The sequence below is a fragment of the Bubalus kerabau genome, chromosome 1 (assembly GCF_029407905.1).
Source record: "Bubalus kerabau isolate K-KA32 ecotype Philippines breed swamp buffalo chromosome 1, PCC_UOA_SB_1v2, whole genome shotgun sequence".
Lineage (NCBI taxonomy): Eukaryota > Metazoa > Chordata > Mammalia > Artiodactyla > Bovidae > Bubalus > Bubalus kerabau.
Window position 1 is genome coordinate 94374809 of NC_073624.1, and position 19702 is coordinate 94394510.

Genomic DNA, 19702 nt, shown 5'->3' on the forward strand with positions numbered 1-19702 from the left:
TGTAAAACTGATTTAACCCCTTCTGGAACTTCTTTATGGCCTGGAACCATCTCTGTCTCACCTTCACCTCACCTTTCCCCTAGTTCAGCCTCTTTTGAGGGAAAGTGTGATTGTAGCTTTGTTGTAATGCAACCCTTGCCTTGAGAGCCATCCTAAGCTTGTTAATAAATACCTTAGCGCCGTTAACACTTCGCTATTGAATGGGCTCTGATTAATCTATAGGCTTCAGCACAGAGTTGCACTGATTGCTCCCTAGCTCAAAAAATAAAGCTGGGCTTCTGAGATGTCCTGCTTTGCATGAAAATAGTCACTTCTTCTCATTTCCCCATCAGAAAAAACTGTGGATTCCTTGAGGCCACGGCTGACTGCCAAGACTTCCTTAGAAACTGCACAGCAGTGATATTCTTTGTCCTAGGACTCTGCTGCAGTTTCTCTGATTTTATCTGGAAAAATGGTTGAGGCCTAGAGAGATTAACTCTTTTATCTAAGGTTATATAGCTAGTAGGTGTTGGAGTTGAGATTTGAACCAGGTCATTCTGACTATAAGCTTTGTACTGCAGTCTCTAGCCATCCCTTCCCCACTTACCTCCACACATACGTGGTCATCTGTTAGGTTGGCTTAACAGTGAAGGTGACTTTGGTTTTCCCACCACACAGTTCAAGTGAACATCAGTGGCCTGTACTGCAGATTGCTGAGAGCCGATATTTTTTTTTTTTTTAATTAATTTTGCTGGAGTACAGTTGATTTCCAGTGTTAGTTTGAGATCCTCTTGAGACATAAAATTATTGCTATGTTTTTAGGCTTTAGGTGAGTTTATAAAGTCCCTTTTGCAAAGTATTTTAATTATTCTGCTGCAGCAGTTCTCAGACATTTTGGTCTTCATATCTTTAAAAAATTATTGAGGACCCCAAAGAGATTTTTTAATTTATTGTATTAGAAATAATAATTAAGAAATTTTATAATGGTCATTTATTGATTTATTGAAAAAAATGGTAATGATAAACCAACTGTGTTTAACACAAATCATACATATTTTTGAAAAAATTAACTGTTTTCCAGATCAAAAAAATTTAATAGAAAAAAATAGTACTGTTTACATCTTTGCAAATCTCTTTAATCTGTGGTTTAATGGGAGATGGCTAGAATAGCATACCTTCATTCAGTCTGTTGCAATATTCCTTTTGGTTGAAGTATTTAAAGAAAATCTGTTTTCATATAGATATAGTTGGAAAAGGAATATTTTAACAACCTTTTCAGATAATTGTGAATATTCTTCTTTGGTGTTATTCCAAAATTGGATAACAGTAGGTTTTTAAATGGTTAGTTGCAATGTGGAAGCTGAAACTGTATCAGTAACTCGGTACTGTTACATTAAAATCCTTTGTTGTATTTTACACCATAGATATTTAATTCTTGAATGATTTGTAGCATCCTACATTGATCATTTGGGAAATACTGCTTCACTGAATTATGCAGCTCTTCCAAGTACTAACGCAGAATATTAAAAAATCATGTACGTTCTCGCTCAAGCTCTTAAGAAAAGTCTTTAAATTCTGGGAAACTGTCAGGCTTGCAGTCTGTACCTCTGAGAAATGAGAGTGAGGAAGGCAGACATCTTCTTAATATTATTATGAGGTAGTTTAATCTTGTGACCCACCCCCCGTAAAAAGGGCACAAGGACCCAGGAATTCCCAGACCACATTTTAAGAACCACTGTTGTACTGGAAAGAAAAAGTGAAGTGAAGAAAAGATGAACTATGGCATAGAAATAAGACATTTAAATCATCAATTTCTTATATTCCAAACATCCTAGTCATTGTTAAGCTTCATTCCAGTAGACAGCTGACATGTATGCCCTGAAATTCCTAGTTAATTTTTCTGTGTAATCTGAGGCCATGCCCTCAAATCAAAAACATCCCAGAGCTGTTCTCCCAAGCAGACACCTAGATCTAAAGTAGTATTTTTAGTTAGCTGTGATGTGACTGCCTGAAAAGGACCAGAAGCTTCTACCTGGTTTGTTGATAGGAAACATTTTGAAAACAGGACCCATCTCATAAACTAGCTGAATCCCTGGAGATAGTAGAGCCACAGGTCCTGATGCATCAATGAAACCCTTCAATCCAGGAAAATTAAGACTGGGGAAGAGCCAGGGTGGCTACTCTCAGGATGTCTCCTTAGGGAATTGGCCAGATCAGGGCTAGATACAAGAGGTACAAGGCGAAATGGGACAAGTTCATCTTTTCCCTTCTGTGTTGATTGCAGTGGACTCTTTTGCCAAGAATGGAACAAAGAATTAAAGAATAATAGATATACTGTTTACTTTTTAGTTTGTATTTTTTTCGGGATCCTGATTCCTGAGTGTCCCTGGGTGACGGAATTTGTCATTATCTTTCCATCACTTCTTATCACTTTCCTATCGGTTAAGAATAGTCAGGTATTATTATATACTATATGAGGTCTAATATAGTATATAATATTTCCTCATACAGTCCATAATATTTTCTACTAGGCTGTAGCTTTTGAGAGAGCAGGGACCATGTCATATGTCTTGTTCACCATTATATCCATATCAATTAGCACACAACAAGTATTTGGTGATCTTTTGTCAAATAAAAATCAGACCTCTTTCCTAATATGTAGACCTAATATACTAGGCAGTGTCAACACCTAACATTTTGCTAATAAAAATCACGGATCCAGTCCACGGAAGCTTGCTGCGAGAAGGGAGGCAGATTTTATTTTCTGTATTTTATGATGCTTTGACATGCTAGGAACCTTGCTGGCTGCAGAGAGCTGCCCCTCCCAGGACTAGTTTAATTCCTGGAGATAGCGAACAACTTGCCCTTTCATGTGCAGATCAACCAATCCAAGACCTTTATCCCCAGCTTCCTTTCATCTAATTCACACACCAGCCAATATTTCCCCAGCCCTAAATCCACTGTGTGGATCACAACAAACTATGGAAAATTCTTCAAGAGATGGGAATACCAGACCACCTGACCTGCCTCCTGAGAAATCTGTATGCAAGTCAAGAAGAAACAAGTAGAACTGGACATGGAACAACAGACTGGTTCCAAATAGGAAAAGGAGTAGGTCAAGGCTGCGTATTGTCATCCTGGTTATTTAACTTATATGCAGAGTACATCATGCAAAATGCCGGGCTGGATGAAGCACAAGCTGGAATCAAGATTGCTGGGAGAAATATCAATAACCTCAGATATGCAGATGACACCACTCTTAGGGCAGAAAGTGAAGAAGAACTAAAGAGCCTCTTGATGAAAGTGAAAGAGGAGAGTGAAAAAGTTGGCTTAAAACTAGACATTCAGAAAACTAAGATCATGGCATCTGGTCCCATCACTTTATGGCAAATAGATGGGGAAACAATGGAAACAGTGAGAGACTTTATTTTTGGGGGCTCCAAAATCACTGCAGGTAGTGACCGCAGCCATGAAATTAAAAGACACTTGCTTCTTGGAAGAAAAGCTATGACCAACCTAGACAGCATATTAAAAAGCAGAGACATTATTTTGCCACCAAAAGTCTGTCTAGTCAAAGCTATGGTTTTTCCAGTAGTCATGTATGGATGTGAGAGTTGGACTGTGAAGAAAGCTGAGCGCCAAAGAATTGATGCGTTTGAACTGTGGTGTTGGAGAAGACTCTTGAGAGTCCCTTGGACTGCAAGGAGAGCCAATCAGTCCATCCTAAAGGAAATCAACCCTGAATATTCATTGGAAGGACTGATGCTGAAGCTGAAACTCCAGTACTTTGGCCACCTGAAGAACTGACTCATTGAGAAAGACCCTAATGCTAGAAAAGATTGAAGGCAGGAGGAGAAGGGGACTACAGAGGATGAGATAGTTGGATGGCATCACCAACTTGATGGACATGAGTTTGAGTAAACTCGGGGAGTTGGTGATGGACAGGGAGGCCTGGCTTGCTGCAGTCCATGGGGTCACAAGGAGTTGGACATGACTGAGCAACTGAACTGAAATCACTCCAGAGCCAGAACTTACAGAACCATTTCTATAGCCCAAAGCCTGTCTGAAATTATTCAAACTGTCCAATTTTAAACTTGTTCCAGTGTGCCTGCTCTGCTTCACCATCCCTATCTGAGGAAACCCCAACAAAGGCTCTGGGCCCAGCTTACCATACCTGATTAAAACAAAATCATAGGTACATTCCAAGACACTTATAAGTCTTCTGGCCAGTCACATTATTTAGAGAAGTGCTTCTTAAACTATCTGTAGTGAAGGATCAGTTTCTATTTTTCCCAATTCTTCATGAGCTGATAGATACTCTTATAAAATATAATAACAGTAAATTTCTAGAGAAAAGTATCCCATTCTTGGATGTTGTGAAAATGCCTAATTGCTATTAAAATTTCTAAATGCTTCTCTCAGCTTTTTACAGTCTCATTGCAAACCAGTAATGGATCATATACTAGCAGTGATCTGTAAATCGCACTTTGAGAACTGGTTGAGGAGAATAAATCCGTGAGGGTGCCCAAACATATATGTGAGATGAGAAATAGCAAGCAATAAGCTAGAGGAGGCACTGATCCCCTCTGCCAACCCAACAGCATGAAGAAGGAAGTGAAAGAGTTGGCCATGTGTGTTCCTTATTAAAAATATATATGTCATTTATTTATTTTTGATCATTTTGGGTCTTTGACACTACATGTGGACTTGCTCTAGTTGCGATGAGCAGGGACTACTCTTCCTTGCAGTTGGCAGGCTTCTTATTGTGGTGGCTTCTCTTGTTGCAGAGCCCAGGCTTGAGGGTGCACAGGCTCAGTAGTTGTGGCACTCAGGCTGAGCTGGCCACAAAGAACTTTCACAGTGGAATCATTTTAATAGAAGGTTAACACCTAAACTCTAAGGCAAACATCTTATATAGTTAAAAGTTACTTTGAAATTTCTTTAGAGTCATAATTGGGCAAACTGATCATCTCAGGGTAGCTAGGAGGGCTGTCTGAGGCCAGTTGTTGCCAGGTTTTGTTCTCTTAGAGCGCTGGTCCTCAAACTGGGATTGTATCCTTTCAGGGCACTTGAAGATTTTTCAAGCACAGTTTTAAGGAACTTGATTTTCAGATCTTTAAGTTACATATTTCTATACCTAGGGTGAACCCTGTGGTCTAAAGTCACGCCAATTCTCCTTTTCCATTTTTGTTTTCACAGTCAGCCTTCTCCCACTTTACAAAAGGAAGGCATACCTCTCTATCATCCCAAATCCTGAAGATCTTTGGGGTGCCAGACAAAGGGACAGTTCAAAATACTAGCATCTACAGAGTTTTCTTTAATCTGTTGTTGTTCAGTCACTTAGTCGTGTCCGACTCTTTGTGACACCATGGACTGCAGCATGCCAGGCTTCCCTGTCCTTCACTATTTCCCAGAGTTTTCTCAGATTCATGTCCATTGAGTCGATGATTCTGTCTAACAATCTCATCCTCTGCCACCCCTTCTGTTGCCTTCAACCTTTCCCAGCATCAGAAACTTCCAGTGAGTCAGCTCTTCGCATCAGGTAACCAAAATATTGAAGCTTCAGCTTTAGCATCAGTCCTTCCAATGAATAGTCAGGGTTGATTTCGTTTAGGATTGATTGGTTTGATCTTGCAGTCCAAGGGATTCTCAAGAGTCTTCTCCAGCACCACAATTTGAAAGCATCAATTCTTCAGCGCTCAGCCTTCTTTATGGTCCAACTCTCACATCCCTACATGACTACTGGAAAAAAAAAAAAACATAGCTCTGGCTATATGAACCTTTATCAGCAAAGTCATATCTCTGGTTTTTAATACGCTGTCTGGTTTGTCATAGCTTTCCTTCCAAGGAGCAAGCGTCTTTTAATTTCATAGCTACAATCACCATCAGTATTGGTTTTAGAGCCCAAGGAAATATAATCTGTCACTGTTTCCACTTTCTCCCCTTCTCTTTGCCATAAAGTGATGGGGATGGATACCATGATCTTAGTTTTTTTAATGTTGAGTTTTAAGCTAGCCTTTTCACCCTTCTCTTTCATGCTCATCAAGAGGCTCTTTAGTTCCTCTTCGTTTCTGCCATTAGAGTGGTATCATCTGCATATCTGAGGTTGTTGATATTTTCCTGGCAGTCTTGATTCTAGCTTGTGATACATCCAGCCCAGCATTTCGTATGATATACCCTGCATAGAAGTTAAATAAGCAGAGTGACAATATACATCCATGTCAGTATACAGCCTTGACAATATACTCCTTTCCCAATTTTGAAGTAGTCCGTTGTTCCATGTCCGGTTCCAACTGTTGCTTCTTGACCTGCATACAGATTTTTCAGGAGACAGGTAAGGTGGTCTGATTCCCATCTCTTTAAGAATTTTCCACAGTTTGTTGTGCTCCACACAGTCAAAGGCTTTAGCATAGTCTGTTAGTAAAGCAGAAGTAGATGTTTTCTGGAATTCTCTTGCTTTCTCTGTGATCCAACGAATGTTGGCAATTTGATCTCTGGTTCCTCTGCCTTTTCTAAACCCAGCTTGTACATCTGGAAGTTCTTGGCTCACATACTGTTGAAGTCTAACTTGAAGGATTTTGTGCATAACCTTGCTAGCATGTGAAATTAGCGCACTTGTATGGTAGTTTGAACATTCTTTGGCATTTCTTTAATCTGGGAAACTTAAATCCATTGTAAGGCTTTCTGAATTTACCTCTCTTACATACTTCTAGTAAGAATGAAATATAGAATTATAATCAGGGGCATTCAGATGTTTTAAGTTCAGGAGCAGGATGGATGTCACTGGGATACATAGTCATACATTTATTTAAAATGAAAAATGAGGTCATACTTTTTCTAGTGAAAATAAGTCTGATTTGGCTAATTGTTTTGATAGTGGGGACTGGCTTTGCTAATTAGATCATATGATAGGCATTTTTTTAATTAAATGAACTAAATCTGTGGCTTTAAAGATTTAATGAAAACATCTCTAAAGCATGTGGTAAGATCATTTTATTAAAAGATTAATGTTGGCATTGATGTATAGAAATTGACAATGCTTTGATTATTCCAACCTTTTCTGTTAGGTCAAGTAAAGTTCCTTTAAAAGAATAACCCCTGTAAGAGGTACTGATATGATTATTAGTAAATAATAATTAAAGCCTTTTTGATAGCATCAGAAATCAGGAAATGGAATATTCTAACAAGTGGGTAACAAGTCCTTTGGCAGGTTGGGTGGTTTTTTAGTTCTTTGCTTTCAACAAAATTGAAAGAGGACTTGATTTAATTGTCAGCTGATAGATCATTAAAATAAATTTTGCTGATAGCTTACTATGTAATTTTGGCATATAACTTGGAAGGAGTTCAAAGAATTGAGTGACATTACTGTAACAGTGTTCTTCTGTTCCAAGATACCATTTATATGAATAAAGTTTCTCAGCACTTAAAATCTACTCTTAGAAAGGGGAGGAGGGCTTATGTTGAGCCATGTATGATTCTAATAATAAGTTATACTATCTACAAATATTTAAACACCAAAACACCAGTTGGGGGAAAGAATAGCTCATTCATCTCATTGAGATACATTTTAATAAAATTTTAAACTTAGTAATTACTTATAAAACAGAATATTTGTGATCAGTTGTATTAATGAGAATTGTAATAAAAGCACAATCGAGAATTTTTTTAATTTCTTGGAGGCTCATGGTCACGGGAAATTGGTTTTAAGTACAGGTTACACTTTCTTGTTGCAGAAAAGTATTGAAGGGGGGGTCAATACAATGCATTAAAGCATAAAGATACACATTAGCACAATATTCTCTAGGGAACGTGGAATGGCAGTATGAGCTGAAAGAGAAAAATGAAAATTTTCTAAGTGATAAATATGAGTTTGACTTGAAAATGTCAATTCTGGGAACTTACAAATAGTTAAACTTCTGATGAAAAAAAAAAATTGCAAAAAAAATGGAGTAGAAGGGGACAGATTCCATTTTCAGCAGAACTGAAAACCCACTATTGGCATAGTTCTTAACCTGCGTTGAAAAAGTAGTAAGTGGCCACTTCTAAATCTCTCCTTTTGCTAAGTGTGGCATAGAAGCTAACCTGGTAGATTAAAAGCATACTCCACGTGAGGTCATAGTAATGAAAAATAGACACCCAGTGTCTATTTCCCAGTGGATTTGCTACACAAAGCATGAGAGAAAACATCGTTTCAGTGCGTAGGTGAACAGCGCAATGGTTAACAGGTCAAAGACAGGTGTATCTCAAGGTTATGGGGCAAGGAGAAGTGAGTGGTGATGGGTGTTGAACGGCAGTAGAAATTCAACATCGGAAAGTGTTTTCTGGAAACACCTGTGTTCTGATTAGCAGGAATGCAAGGATGGGGCCAGACTGGGGAAGCTAACAGCCTTTGTTCAGCTTCTATGGGGTCCCTTCCTGTCTCACGCCTGCCTCTTTTGTCTCTCTCTCTCCTCCTGCCCCTACAGTCACTGCTCAGCATTCCGGGCTCCCCATTCCTCTCCCGCCACAACAGCAAGAGCAGCATCTTCAGCTTCAGGGGGCCCGGGCGGTTCCGGGACCCGGGCTCGGAGAATGAGTTTGCAGACGACGAGCACAGCACGGTGGAGGAGAGCGAGGGCCGCCGGGACTCGCTCTTCATCCCCATCCGGGCGCGCGAGCGCCGCAGCAGCTACAGCGGCTACAGCGGCTACAGCCAGGGCAGCCGCTCTTCGCGCATCTTCCCCAGCCTGCGGCGCAGCGTCAAGCGCAACAGCACAGTGGACTGCAATGGCGTGGTGTCCCTCATCGGCGGCCCCGGCTCCCACATCAGCGGGCGTCTCCTGCCAGAGGTGAAAATAGATAAGGCAGCTACTGATGACAGTGTAAGGAAGTAAAACCGGTAGACCGCGGCTAGGCATGGCAGTCTCTCCCGCTCCCTCTCTTCTCTCCTTTGCTCCGCCCATCCCACTCGGTCCCATTTGCTCTCCAGCTCCCGTCTGGACTCGCGTCTCTACCGCCTACCGCTTCTGTTTTCTCCCTCCTGATTTGTTTCTATTTCTTTCTTCAGCCCTCCTCCTTCACTCACCCTCTTTTCCCTTGTACTTTATTTCTTGCTCCATTCCCCATCCCCACCCCCATCTTCCTTTCTTGTTTCTGACTCTTGCCCTTCCCCCATCAGCCCTTTATTTTATCGATGTTTCTTTCTCTCCATCTTTGCACTTCTCTGTCTGCCTCTCTTCCCATCCCACCCCCACCTGCTTTGACTGAATGCCTCTGGCCAGCGGATCCTGCCCAGATGGAATGAGAAGGGCCTCTGCCATCACCAATGACCAAGTCTAAGCGGGTTTGAAACTACCATTGCTTCTTTCCCCCTACGTCCTGCCTCCTCATAGGGAAACAGCTTGGAATTTAAAGCTCTTTTATTTCTATTAAAAACAAAAAAAGTTCAAATATATCTTTGAACAGTTTTCTTAGTCTCCTCTACAAGAATGAGATGTGATTTTTCCAAAGAGGCATGTGCATGTGTGATGCTGAGGGTAGGAAGTGGGCACTGGGAGAGCCAGGCAAAGAGGTGAAGGAAACTGGTGGGGAGCTGGACATTTACTAAGGGGATTGAGGTAAATCAGAGGGGAAGGTAGGTGGTTGGGGCAAGAACACATGGTACATGGGGGAGGAAGGAACAGGGAATTGAAAGATGAATTTTAAATGTAATCAAATGTCAGGCTCTGGAGAAGTGACATATAATAGCTTCACTTCACAAAATCACTTTTCTAGGGGTTAGGATAATGGCACCCCTCTTTGGGAAAAACCATGTCTTAACATTTCTTTAGATTCTAAGCTGTTTATACCTTGTTTCTAGCTTTAAATTCTTATAACCTTAATGATCCTGATCCTTTCTACCTCTGATTCCTTAGCTTTCCTCAGTCCCTCCTTAGCTGGTCTGAGCTTAAGATAGCATGTCGGTCTGTTTTGTTCTAACACTTCAGTTTCCTCTAACACAGCATGAAGATAGCCAACCCTTTAATTAGCATGATGCATGTGTGGAGGAAAACTGGGCGATCAAGGATGGAATTATTCAGAATGACCTGTTATTTAGCACTTTGGGACAGTTGTTTGACTATCCTAGGACAGCTGTTGACTGTCCTAAATTCAAGACAGGATGTTTGATGTTGTCCTTTCTCTTCCTACTCTTTTATTTAAAAGCAAAATATTTTCCCCCTTACATTTAGATGGTTCTTTACAAGCTACAATTTACTTTTACGCCTTATTTGTTCTAAGTAAAAATTCCATAAGGCTGATAAAGTGGAGCTGTTTTTGAGATGGGGAAACAGGCTCAGTGAATGTGTATTCCTTGGGGTTACACAACTCATCATTGAAAAACCTTTCAGAAACCTGAGTCTTCGATTTCTCAGTTAATTTTAATGTCTTCTCTACCTAGTCACATGACCATTGCTCTTCTTGAGAACTGTTTGTTTCAGATCAGGTGTAATAAGAACAATAATAATAACAAATAGTAGTTCCAAAGTCCCCCGCTAAACCAGACAGTTGGCCAAAATATATGTTATGAATGACTATCTTTACTTTAAATATAACTTTTGATTTTCACTAATTCTATGTCTAGATATAAATTTTGGGCTCCACAAATTAGATAGAAAATTATTTTCTCTGAAAAAATAAGAGACGAAATCACTGGAGAATGACAGGTAGATCAGCGTGGACAGTACAGTTGGGACAGTTCAAATGTTGAGAACCACAGTAAAATCTGATATCCTACCAGTTTTAAAAAATATTTAAGTCAAATAATATATCTTGCTTTTTCTTTGAAGAGAAAGTATTAGAAAAGGTGTCCAGGAAGAAGGAGCTTGAACTTCAGCTTAAAGGCAGATAAGCAGGTTTGCAGGTTTTGTTTTTGTTTTTTTAGCAGCTTCTGTTATAGTGTGTGGGAGAAAAATGTGAGAGGCAGTTGAGCAGATGGCTGTGGCATGTACGGCTGTCTGCACTGCCTTACCCTGCGGCCGATGGAACGCTGCCTTTGGGATTTTGGGGGGTCCTGCACACTCAGCACCCTGTAAGCACTTAGGAGATTTCTTTGCAGTGGTCCTGAGTGATGAAGCTGACAAACTTAAGCATTCCCAAGGTCAGGAGATCAGATCCCAAAGTGGCAGGAAGATGAGGAAGGCAGGACTATATTATTCTCAAGGGATTCATAACTAGGAAAAACTTTTGTTGGAAGCCGTAAGGAAGCACCTCCTAGTAGTTAATGGTGTGGAAAAATACCTAAGTTACACGAATAAGCCAAAAAGACAGACCAAAACAAAAACAGAATGCATATCGTTTGTGTGGTATGTCGTCTATGTAAAGACAAACTGCATAGGGAAAAGGGTGACTGACTACAAGGTGACAGTATTGGGAGAGAAAATTACTAGTGATTTTTTTTTTTTCCTTTCTTACACTTTGTTCTTTCTAGTTTGCTATAGTGGGTCTAATCCTTATAGCTACCATATATTGAGTTCTAACTACACTATGCTCAGCAGTTTATACATATGTTCTCATTTAACGTCCTCATTCAGTAGGTGGTTTTATCCAGTTAACAGAGATTTGGTAACATGTGGAAATGGTACCAAGGTCTTTCTGATGCCAAGAGAACTTCCTGACTGCTTATTTTGGAAGTAGGAAAACAGTCATTTATCTTAGAAGGAATTAATATATTCATGATGTTACATGCAGCCCGGGCCAAATGAGCAATTATTATACCCCTTTGGGCTAGAAGATAGTGATTCTCACTGTCAAAACATTTTGGATGCGTCTGCAGCTACGGATTAACTTGTCTTCGCCTGAACCATCAGAATGCTTCCAGTTACGTACTCATGCTTTATGGACTGGTATAGGAACCGTGGATGGTCCACGGTTGGTCTCACACAGCATGAATGCTTGAGCTATGCCACATATGTGGTTTTTATTTAGGCTCAAATGAAGAAACACAATATTCTTAATGAAAAAAAGACACCCTGATATCACCTTATCATCATCTCATCAAAAATATTTCACATCTTCATTCATTATTCAGTAGTGGTTGAGTGGTGATGATTTCTTGATAGTTTGAGAATTTTTGCTTTTGCTTTTTGCTGAAACACAGGATAAGGGGACTTTTCCCATGTCTTCAGCTCTGAGCTGGAAAATCATTGCTCTTCCCTTGTAAAGAAGTGGGTGCTCCTAACTATCCAAAACACACATGACTCAGAAGCCGTGTTGCAGATGTAGAAGTATTATCTCATTTCATGCTCACAGCACCTGCTCTCTGAGTTAGATCCTACTACTGTGTGTATTTTACAAGGAGGCAACCAAGGCTTAGAGAAATAAAGTCACTTGTCCAAGGTTGCATAGTAAGCAGTATAGTTAGGATTGGAATCCAGATAATCTAACTGCACGGTGTTAGCCACTATTATGCTATGCTAACTATGAAGCCTGGGTTCTTCATGATCCTGAAAAATTAGCATCTCTAAGCCTTATCTGTAAAAAAAAAAAAAGTGAGATAAAAGGACCTTTGTTAGACAGCTATTTGAAGATTAAATGTAATAACATTTATAAAATGTGAAGCATATTACTTGGCCCATTCTTGGTATTCAGAAATTCAATTTCTATTCCTTTACATGTGCATTTTTGGTCTTTTTAACCGGAAAAGTAGACAGTGGGATTTCTGTTGAATTGCTTGACTTGGAGAGAGTCAGATTTCTTCTAAGATTCTAAAGATCTTTTGAGAAGGAGAAATTTTTGTACAGTTGTTTTGAAGTGGAATACATACCACAAAAATTTTAGCAAGGCTTGAACTGGAGATAAATGACTAGGTTCTAAGGCCCTTTCTGCTACTGTTAAGTCACTTCAGTCGTGTCCGACTCTGTGCGACCCCAGAGACGGCAGCCCACCAGGCTCCCCCGTCCCTGGGATTCTCCAGGCAAGAACACTGGAGTGGGTTGCCATTTCCTTCTCCAATGCATGAAAGTGAAAAGTGAAAGTGAAGTCGCTCAGTCATGTCCGACCCTCAGCAACCCCATGGACTGCAGCCTTCCAGGCTCCTCCGTCCATGGGATTTTCCAGGCAAGAGTACTGGAGTGGGGTGCCATTGCCTTCTCCGAGGCCCCTTCTAAAATGCTGTAAATTTTAGTCCCAAGAAAGGTGACTGGCTGATAAATTTCCAGTTACGTATTTCCATGTGAAATCAGTTTAGAAGCAATAACGAGTAGAGATTCCTTGGGTAGATCTGTGGAAATGTGGTCAAAACTGGACATCAGCAGATATGGTAGAATATCTCTTTGAGAAGGGCAGCTACAATTTAGGAGGTTGGAAGTAAGTGGCTAAAGGCTTAATAAACTTTGCATTTGAGTTAAGAGAAATGGAAAAAATTTGTACTGGGTTTAAAGTAGTTAAGGTTCTCAATTGCTTCCTCTATTACTCCTTAGGGGCTGAATTTTTAAAAGGCAGAGGCTCCTGACTTTTAAAAGTTGTTAGTTTTCCTCCTCTCTCCCCAACAAAATGAAACAAAAATACACACCTTCATCTGCCTCCCCGCTGCCCTAAAATGACCTAAAACAAATCAGGCAGGGGAGAAAATGAGTATGTGATCTTTCCTCTGGTCCCTGGGTCTCAGCATGCTTGGAGGAAGACACCTTCGCCACACGTCCCAGGTGATGAGAATTGGGCAGCTGAGCCAATAGCAGAGACATATCTCACTGAATCCTAAGCAGGTTCTAGATGGAAGGTGCCGATGAAGCTGCTGTACCTGCGGAAAAGTCTGCTCCAGGTTTTCTTCCCTTCAGTTGGCCGTAGTCTGACACAAGAAGCGACAGCCAGCATTACTGTTAGGAAAGTAAAATGGTACAGACACTTAGACAGTTTGGCAGCTCCTCCAAAAGGTAAACATAGAGTTACCACATGACCTAGGAATTCTACTCCTAGGTATATACCCAGGAAAATTTCGAACGTGTTCACACAAAAATTTATACATAAGTATTCTTGAAATCTTTACTCATAATAGCCAAAAAGTAGAAACAATTCAAGTACCTACTAGCTGATGAATGGAGAAACAAAATGTGATACAATGGAATCCCTATAATGGCATCTCATTCAGCCAGCATGAATTGATACATTCTACAGTGTGAATAAACCTTGAAAAATTATGCTAGATGAGAGGAGCTAGGCACATACCATATTATTGCATTTATGTGAAATGTCTGGAAAAGGCAGATCCATACAACAAAGCAGATTGTTGGTTCCTAGAGGCTGGGTAGAGGCAGGGGGTAGGACTGACTGCTGACAGGTGGTGGTGTTTGGTATGATGAAAATGTCCTGGTATTAAATAGTAGTAACAGCCTTGTGAGTCCACCCTTGTGTGCTGAGTCTCCTCAGTAGTGTTTGACTCTTTGCGACCCTGTGAACTGTAGCCCACCAGGCTCCCCTATCCATGAGGTTCTCCAGGCAATAATACTGGAGTGAGTTGCCATGCCCTCCTCCAGGGAATCTTCCCAACCCAGGGATTGAACCCATATCTCTTACGTCTACTGCATTGGCAGGCGGATTCTTTACCCTAGCACCACCTGGGAAGCCCATCTGCATTGTAAATATACTAAAAGCTACTGAGTCATATACTTTATAATGGTTCAAATGGTGAGTTTTATGTTATATACATTTTATCTCAATTTTTTGTAATTGGAAAAGACAAACAAAAAAACAGAAACATTGGCCCAGTATCTGGACTTTCAGCCCCAGCTTTCACACCCTCACCTGGGGAGGAGGGACTGCCGCAGGGACCCACCCATCTTGGTATATCCTATGTACCCTGATCTCAGTGGATTAAATTGTCTTACTAGTAGAGATGCATTTTTCTCTGGATACCATCTTAGCTCCCAACTGGTGCTTAGCACTCTTAAGTAGTGTTCCTCTTAGGCTTTTTTACATTATATCATTTTGGGCTGTTAACAGTGATGAATACGTTTGCTCTGTCTCTCCATTAATCAGTGTGATCTGCTGAGTACTAATGGACAATGAACAGACTATATATAAAAATAGAATTTTCACCTGCAGCCTGCCCAAGGTCTATTTACCTACAATAATTAATCTGTTTGTCTGCAATAAACAAGGGCTTCCCAGATGGCACAGTGGGAAAGAATCTGCCTGCCAATGCAGGGGATGCAGGAGACACCGGTAAGATCCCTGGGTTGGGAAGATCCCCTGGAGAAGGAAATGGCAACCCACTCGAGTATTCTTGCCTGGAGAGTTCCATGGACAAAGGAATTGGAGGGCCGCAGTCCACGAAGTCTCAAAGAGGCATACACACACAATAATACGACACATACAATAAATAACCAAGAAACCAGCTTGCTATAAACCAAACTTTCAGAAAGCCAGATTGCTATCTCTAGCGACGGTACAGGGAGCTAAACAGTAACTTCTGTAACAATCAGCCCAAAGCAGCCAGGGCTTGATTACTAGATTAATAACTGACAACTTCCCTAATTTTTGTCCCTGTTTCCAATTTAGGACTGCCCAGAGAAAGCCAAATAGGCACCACTAGCCAATCATGTAGGCTGCCCTGATGCTGCTTAGCTTGCCTGCAGCCTCCCACCAGCAGCCTTGAATCAGGCACTCCTAAAGCCTTTTGGTTTTTTCCTACTCCTATTCAAGACTTTGCTACTCCTCTGCCTGCCTTTGAATTTCTGCCAAAACATGCATGATGTGACCTAACTCCCTCACTACATCAAACTCAGAATAAATAACCTTTGATTTTCTTATTTAGTTGATCTTTGTTTATTTCCGCAATACAGATAACATCTTATACAAATTTATGCAGTCTGCATTCCATCTTCCTTCTCAAAGGAATTCCACTGCATAATCAGTATTTCTGTAGCACACTGGGTAATTGGCACCCAAGAATTACCAAAGATGTAGGTAGAAGGGAGGTGGAGGAGGCACTCTCTGATCAGTTGAGAATTGTTCCAGAAACTCCTCTTTACTATAAGACTTCCCAAAAAGTACCCTCATACCTCATTCTAGGCAAGCTCTCTCTTCCCCCAAACCACCATTTCTGATTTGTATCATCATAGGTTAGTTTTCTTGCATTTTTGCAGGCCCATATGCAAATAAAATATGTAGCTTTTATTTGGCTTGTTTCACTCAACAGAATGTTTGGATGTACATGTTGTTTTGTGTATCAGTAGTTCATTCTTTGTTGTTGATGAGTGGTATTTTATTGTATAAATATACCCCAGTTTGTTTATCCGTGTTCCTGTTGTGGGACATTCACATTATTTCCAGCTGTGGTAGTATGGCTTGCTGAGAGCATTTTTGTACAGCTCTCTTTGTAGATAAGTGTCTTTGTCTATATTGAATAAATACCTCAGGATGAAATTCCTGGGTCATATTGTAAATATATGTTTATTTATATAAGAAACTACCAAACAAGTGTTCCAAAATAGTTACACCATTTTTTGTACTCCCACCAACAATGTGTTAGAGTTCCAGTTGCTCCATATTCCTAGCCCATAATTAATGTTGATTTTAGAATTTTAGTGGATATAAAATGTTGTTATGATTTTTTAAATTATTTATTTCTTTTTAGCTGTGCTGGGTCTTTGTTGCTGCACGCAGACTTTCTCTAGTTGTGACGAGTGGTGCTTCTCTCGTTGCAGTGCGTGGCTCCAGGCGCCCACTCAGTAATTGTGTCACACGGGCTCAGTGGTTGCAGCTCATAGGCTTAGCTGTTCTGCAGCACGTGGGATCTTCCCGGACCAGGCATCGACCCCGTGTTCCCTGCATTAGTAGGCAGATTCTTAATCACTGGACCACCAGGGAGGTCCCTTTTAAAAATTTTGTTTATGTATTTATTATGATTTTAATTTACATTTCTTTGATGAGAATGATGTGGTTATCTCTTCGTATGCTTATTGGCTTCACGTTTATTTTTTCTTGTTAATTGTTTATTCACATCTTTTGCCCATTTTCAGTTGCACTGTTTATCTTTTGTGGGTTTTTTTAGTTTTTTGCATGTTGGGGATGCAAGTCCTTTATTAGGTAGGTAAATTTTTAATTTTAATGAAGTGCAGTGTATCAGTTTTCTCCCATGATGCTTTTTTTGCATCCTATCCAGGAAATCTTTGCTGATCCCCAAGAACATGAAGATGTTTTTCTTCTATAAGCTTTATGGTTCTGAGTTTTACATTTAGGTCTTCGGTTCAACTCAATTAATTTCAAATTACTATTGATACTATTGTAAAAGGTATAATTAAATTTTTTATTTTCAATTGTTTCCAAAATATAGAAATACAGTTGATTTTTGCATATTGACCTTATAGCTCATGACCTTGATAAATTAGTATATTGGTTCTGTTAGTCTTGGAGAGTTTTTTGTTTTAGGGTTTTTGTTTTTGGGGTTGTTTGTTAAATTCCATAGTTTTTCCTACATGTACAATATTTTGAATAGTAGCAACTGCAGTCTTTATGCTTTTAATTTATTTTTCTTGCTTTATTACACTAGCTAAGACTTTAGATACAAAACTGAATGGAATTGATAAAAGCATACATCCTTCCTTGTCTCCAGTATTAGAGGAAAAGGATTTTATGTTTCACTGAGAAGTGTAATGTTGGCTATAGATTTCATAAATATTCTTTGTCAGATTGAAACTGCTACATTGTTATTCATGGCTTGCTAAGAAATTTTATTTTTATGCAGAAGTGTTGAATTTTGTTGTGTTCTTTTTTCTGCATTAGTGAGATGATCATATGGTTTTTCTCCTTTATTCTGTTAATGTGATGAATAACACTGACTTTTTCCCTAGTATTAAATTACCTTTGCTTTCCTGGAATAAGCCCTGATGGTCATTATACAGTATCCTTTGTATATATTGTTGGATTCTATTTATTCATATTTGTTAAGAATTTCACATTTCTGTTTATGGGAGATTTTGGTCTCTAATTTTCTTTTCTTGTAATATTCTTGTCAGATTTAATATCAGGGTTATGATAGCTTTATAAAACAAGTTGATAAGCATTCTCTTAACCTTTGTTTTCTCAAAGAATTTGTGTAAAATTGGTATTATTTCTTCCATCTGTAACATTTGATGGAATTCACTTGTGGAGGCCTGTCTGGGTCTAGAGTTCTCTTAGTGATAAGATTTTTTATTATTATTTTGTAAATTAATATGGGCTATTTAGATTTTTATTTCTTCTTATGTCAGTTTTTATAAGTTGTGTTTGGATATGTTTGTCCATTTCATTTAAGATGAAACAGCATAAAATTGTTCATAATGTATCCTTTTTATTTTAATAATTCCTATAGGATTTGTAATAATATCTGCTTTTTTCATTCCTAAAAATTATAATTTGCATTTTCTCTATTTTTTTCTTGATCAGTCTTGCCAGGGGAATTATCAGTTTTATTAATCTTTTTAAAGAACCAATATTTGACCTTTTTTTAAATTGTATGTTGTTTGTCCATTTACTAATTCATTGATGTCCATTCTTACTGTTATTTCCTTTCATCTACTAACCTAAATGAAAGGTAAATAAGATGAAACCCTACTTACCTAGGGTTTAATTTGATCCTCTTTTACTAGTTTCTTAAGGTGGAAGCTTAGAGCATTGATTTTATATCTTTTTTATTTTTTAATATAAATATTTAAAGCTGAAAATTTTTCTCTTAACAGTTTCATTAGCTTTATCCCATAAATCTTGATGTATTATATTTTCATTATCATCAGTTAAAATATTTTTTTAGTTTCCCTGTGATCATCTTTTTGATTCATGGATCTTTAGAAGACTATTTAATTTGCAAATACGTGGGAATTTTCTGGATATCTTTTTGTTACCAAGATTTTTGGTGGAGCCATTTGTTTGGATCTATGCTAAATACTCTTGCCTTTGTAAAAAAATACTTAATGAATTTCTCTTTTGACCCTCTAAAGTTTCCTAAATATGGGCTTTGAGACATTCATTTCTTGGCGTCTTCTTTCATTTGTTTCTTTTTTGAACTTAAGTGATGTCCAGTGTGTATTATAGTTCTACAACACATTATGGATTATGGGACAAATTTTAATATTTCAAAGTTGTCTTCACATAGTCCTGCTGTAGTTTACTTTTGTTTTGCATAAAAAGATATAAATAATACGTGTCCCATCTTAATATTAAGTTTGGAGGTTAATTTTTCTTTAATTTTTGTGGATATTTTTAACCCAAGCTAAAAATTGTTTTCTCTTGAATAGGTATCAACAAATGATAACCTGATAATTTGACCAGGTCTTTTTAGATAGCATTTTCACTAAGTTTGTTCTTTAGAGTTGATGTTATTAAAGTCTGAAGAATTTATGTATTCTTATATCCAGTGTGCCCAGAAAACAGTAAGCTGCATTAGTACCAAAGCCATATTAAATGCAGTTTCATCATCGTTGATGAACCAGCCAGTCCACTAGGTATTACAGTACTTTGGAGGTCAGCATTATGAAATCTGTCTACTATAGAATCGCACAAGGGCAGTTCAGTAAAAATCTAGAGTCAATAGGTGTTAGAAATAAGAATGTCCATTGTATTGGGACTTTCTGTGTTCATTTTTAGATGATTATCACTCTTAAAATGTAGTAGTTTAATCTCATTTAAAGTGTCATGAATATCAGGCTGGGAATTGTAGCAAAAAGTGATTTCTCAAAGAAATATACATTATCATGAACTGAGGTAATAGTTAACAAGCCATTCTTACAAA

At 38.9% G+C, this 19702-nt stretch overlaps 1 protein-coding gene across 3 annotated transcripts in view; it reads left to right on the top strand.

Annotated features, from left to right (window-relative positions):
* Positions 1–19702, top strand: part of SCN8A (sodium voltage-gated channel alpha subunit 8) — a 197150-nt gene that overhangs the window by 129036 nt on the left and 48412 nt on the right. For 2 of the 3 annotated variants that reach the window (XM_055583749.1, XM_055583753.1), the window contains exon 13: positions 8445–8807. In XM_055583749.1, coding sequence (XP_055439724.1) covers positions 8445–8807 — 363 coding nt within the window. Of the gene's footprint in view, positions 1–8444; positions 8841–19702 lie in introns of all 3 variants that reach the window. The other variant, XM_055583758.1, reaches the window with a different exon arrangement.